Source organism: Dipodomys ordii, unplaced genomic scaffold (assembly GCF_000151885.1).
Source record: "Dipodomys ordii isolate 6190 unplaced genomic scaffold, Dord_2.0 Scaffold99, whole genome shotgun sequence".
Classification (NCBI taxonomy): domain Eukaryota; kingdom Metazoa; phylum Chordata; class Mammalia; order Rodentia; family Heteromyidae; genus Dipodomys; species Dipodomys ordii.
In genome coordinates, this window is record NW_012267315.1 from 2,460,404 (window position 1) to 2,464,639 (window position 4,236).

Sequence of the window (4,236 nt, forward strand, 5' to 3'; positions counted from 1 at the left end):
AGAGCAGAGGGAGAGAGTTAGAAAAGAGAAGGGAGCTGGGAAAGAGAAGAGAAGGAAAGAGCTGAGAAAGAGCTAGAAAAGAGCAGAGAGAAAGCATCAGGGCCTAGACTAGGCCTTTGTTAAGGTGTGGGCGGAGAAAGGTGTGGCCACATCAAATTCAGATGTGACCTCAGGGGATGCAGATGTGACCTCTTCCAGGTATCCCAGTTGCCTAGGTAATGTAGGTACTGGGTAGAGACTTTGCTACGAGGAGGGTGGAGTCTGCTAGCCATCCAAGAGTGGACCTTACACTAGCCTTGAGCAAAAGAGCTCAATGGCAGCAGCCAACCCCTGAGTTCAAGCTCCATGACTGACAAAAATAAACGCTGATGAGGAATGATGGCTGCTTAGCCCATGATAGGCAGGAATAGTAGAAGTGGTACCTGGTTGAATCTTGGATAGATTTTTGAAAGCTTGATGGTACTGGTGGTATGGCATAAGAAAGGAGAAATGAAGGATGTCTTGGAGTCTTTTTTTTTGGGGGGGGGTCCGGCCGTGGGGCCTGAACTCTGGGCCTGGATGCTGTCCCTCCCTCAGCTCTTCAGCTCAAGGCTAGAGCTCAACCACTTGAGCCACAGCGCCACTTCTGGCTTTTTCTTTTTGCTTATGTGGTGCTGAGGAATCGAACCCAGCGCCTCATGCATGCAAGGTAAGCGCTCTACCACTGAGCCACCTTCCCAGCCCTGTCTTGGGGTCTTGACCTGATGAAGTTTAACTACTAAGACGGAGTTACCATTTGCCAGGTTAAGTTTAAGGGTAGAGTTGGAGTGATTGGAGAGGTGGGCATTCACATTTGAGCACCACTCATGAATAGATCTTTGGATAATGATATCTGGGGTTCCAGGAAGGGGTGTGACCTAGAGATATAAATGTGGGCCTCGCCAATGCGTAACTATATTTAAAGCTCTGATAACCAGGAGATAATAAATGTATGGACAAAGCATAGTGCAAGTGAGATTCAATATCCCTTATGTTTCTTCTAATTCCCTCTTAACTTGCTTCCCCTACACACACACCCTCTCAGGGCAGGGCTGGGCATCTAACCTAGAATGTATGCTAGTCAAGTACTCTACTCCTGAGCCACACACCTAGCCTTTTAAAAATTCATCTTGCCTAAACGGGATGGAAACATGCAATCCTCCTGCCTTAGCCTTTCCAGCAACTGTTATATCAGGGCTGGCTTGCTGTTTGGTTTTTCTAGAAAGGATTTTGTGACTGCTAGTTCAAAACTCTCCTTATCCCCCAACGTTAAGTCACTTTCTGGATCCCCAAGTTTACAGTACTGCATAAAATAGAAACAACAAAAACAGTGGAGATGACCCCACAAATGCACTGGTAGGTTGTGATACCTGGTCAAAGAAATTATTTGGCAACATCATAATAACATCAGTGTGTATGTGTACGCATGCGCGTGGTCCTGAGGCTTGAATTCAGGGTTTGGGGGTCCCTGAGTTTTGTGGGGGGTGTTTTGTTTTGTTGCTGAAGGCTAGATCTCTGCCAGTGGAGACCCAGCACCACTCCTGGCTTTCTCGGGTGGTTAACAGGAGATAGGATTCTCAAGGACTTTCCAGCCCGGGCTGACTTCAGACCTGGACCCTCGGAGCTCAGCCTCGGGGAAGCTGGGATTGCAGGCGTGAGACCCCGGTGCCCGGCTTGCTACCTTTACTTTTGATTGTATTCCCGGGTTACCAGTGTTCGGAGCGCCAGACGCCAGGGAGCGCGTGTGGCAGGAGCCGCCCCAGCGCTGGCGGCTCGGGCTTGCGGATGACCCCTTGGATAGATGATGTCCTCCAGGTTTTCTCACCACCCCGAGCCCTGAAACCGGGCCCGAGTTCGTCGGCTGGCGAAGCCGGGTACCTCGATGAAGGCACCCGTGTAACTCTGGAGCCGACGCCTGACGGATGTGCAGCAAAACCCAGTTGTCGAGCTCGGCCCAGGAGCGGCTACGGCTTCGTCTGCCCTCCTCCAAGATGGCCGCGGGTCAGCGCAGGGGATGCCGGACGCGCTTCCCCCCACGCGAGGTGATAGGGGGCGTGGTCAGGATCGGGCCCGCCGGAGCCCGGCGCTGATTGGCGGGCTGCGGCCAACCTGCCCCTTCCACCAGCCCAGCGCTGGTCCGTAGCGAGCGCCCCGGCCTGGAGCTGGGATGTGAGGGCAGTGGGTTCCCTGCTCCCCGCGGCGACGGCTGTGGGCTGAGGCGAGGGCGGCGAGGGGCCCAGCGCACGAGGCCATCGGGCGCCGTGGGTAGTCAGCTGTGTCGGCCGCGGGATGAGGAAGCGGACCGAGCCCATCAGCTTGGAGCATGAACACTGCGTTGCCTCGGGCTCGCCCTCCTCCGGCTCGGCCGCCGCGGCGCTGGACGCCGACTGCCGTCTGAAACAGAATCTGCGCCTGGCGGGCAAGGGGCCGGCTGAGCCGCCGTGCTGCGCCTCGGACGCGGGCATGAAGCGGGCGCTGGGCAGGTGAGGCGCGGCGCGGCGCGGCGCGGGGGAGCGGGGAGGGGGCGGCGTGGTCCCGCACCCGGCTCGCTCCCCGTGAAGTGAGGTGTCTGAGGGCGCGTCCCTCACCTGCTCCCAGCCCGGCGTGCCCTTCGACCCCTCTCCAGGCTCTTCTTGCCCTTGCCCTTGCCTGGCCTGCAAGCATCCCTCCCCTCCCATCCTTTCCCCCGGCATCTGCCCTCGTACGCTCCTTCACTCCCCGCGACTTCGCTTCGGCCCTCCGCACACCCCCACTCACCCATCCAGCACTTCGAACCTAGGCTTACACCCCCTGTCCTTGGCCCAGGTGAGCCAGTGGGGGGCCCCCCACCCCCATTGATTGGCTACGGGTACCGCAGCTGCCGGGAAAGTCCTGACCCAGCTCGGAGAGTCGCGTCGTGGGGTTTAAGCATCCCCATAAGAGGTGGAAGACTCTGGGGCCGGCGCCCGACCCTCGGAGCTTTGGGGACCACTCTGACCTGTCGTGCGGTGACCCCTCAAATCGTGCACAGAAAGCAGCGCCTTTCTCTCTGGAAGCTTTTGGGTACCCTGATCTCTCACGTCCGTAGTTCTCGGTTCACTGTTGTCAGAGTCGCTTTCGCCTCTTAAGGACTGCTGGACCTTTGTTTAAGGATTCAGTGACCTGCTGGTGTCCAAGGGAAAAGAAGGATGCACAGCATCCTCAGCTGCTATAGGGGAAATCGGTGGTAGTCTGGGCAGGTGACCAGGCACTTGAAATCTGTACTGAAGCTGGTCCTGAAGTCGGTTTTTGGCTTTTTTTGTTTTTGCCCCCTTCCTTTGGAAAGAAGAGTGTGGTTACGTAAAGCTGATTTCAAAATTGAGATAGCAACATATTTTACAGGGACAGATTTCTTTTCCTCTTTGCTGATTTCTTAATTATCTGGCTGTTTGAAGCACATATCACTCATGTAGTTTCGAAGCCTTGCTATTTCATGGTGGTGTTTGACTAGATTAGTTTGTAGTGTTCTCAGGTGTTACTGTAACATTGATATCTTTGGGGGTCAATTAGAATGCCCTTAATGGACACTAGCCACTCAGTGTAAACATATTTATCCAATTAGGTCTGGAAGCCAGTCAGAGCTTCAGCTTTAATATTGAAAAGATTGTGAAATTAGACTGCTGCTGCCTCTAAGTCCGTGGTTCTTGATTTTGCTGGAAGGACAGAGACTGATAGTTTTAGTTTTGCTTATGGGCTAGTAACTGATATATGTCTTTTGTGAAACTGATCTGGTCTCTTAGGAAAGGTCTATCCACACTAAAAATTCTTGACTAGCTCTAACACACTTTTGTTAAAATGCTTAGCATACAACACACAAAATGGGAATATATTTGAAAACTCAATTGTTATGTATCATGTTTAAGAAAACAGTGTTTCCCTACTGCCTTCCAGAGTGCACTGTATTAAAAGGACCTGATTAATTTTTGTTTTTTTCAGGTCAGAAAGAGAAACATTAAAGTGGTACTCAGTTTTCTGGAATGAACAAAAATGCTGTTAGAAGAATGAACAGCAAAATAGGGGGCAAGAAAATGAGGGGCTGGGAAGGTGGCTTAGTGGTAGAGCTCTTGCCTTGCATGCCTGAGGCCCTGGGTTCCATTCCTCAGCTCCACATAAACAAAAAGAAAAAAGCTGGAAGTGGCGCTGTGGCTCAAGTGGTAGAGCGCTAGCCTTGAGCTGAAGAGCTGAGGGACAGTGCCCAGG

General features: G+C 53.1%; 1 protein-coding gene across 1 annotated transcript in view; it reads left to right on the top strand.

The window, feature by feature from the left end:
* The first annotated feature begins 2,144 nt into the window (after positions 1 to 2,144).
* Abhd12 (abhydrolase domain containing 12) overlaps positions 2,145 to 4,236 on the top strand; it is an 83,739-nt gene continuing 81,647 nt past the window's right edge. Inside the window, exon 1 of the mRNA XM_013027123.1 lies at positions 2,145 to 2,501. Coding sequence (XP_012882577.1) covers positions 2,308 to 2,501 — 194 coding nt within the window. The 5' untranslated portion in view covers positions 2,145 to 2,307. The remainder of the gene's footprint in view (positions 2,502 to 4,236) is intronic.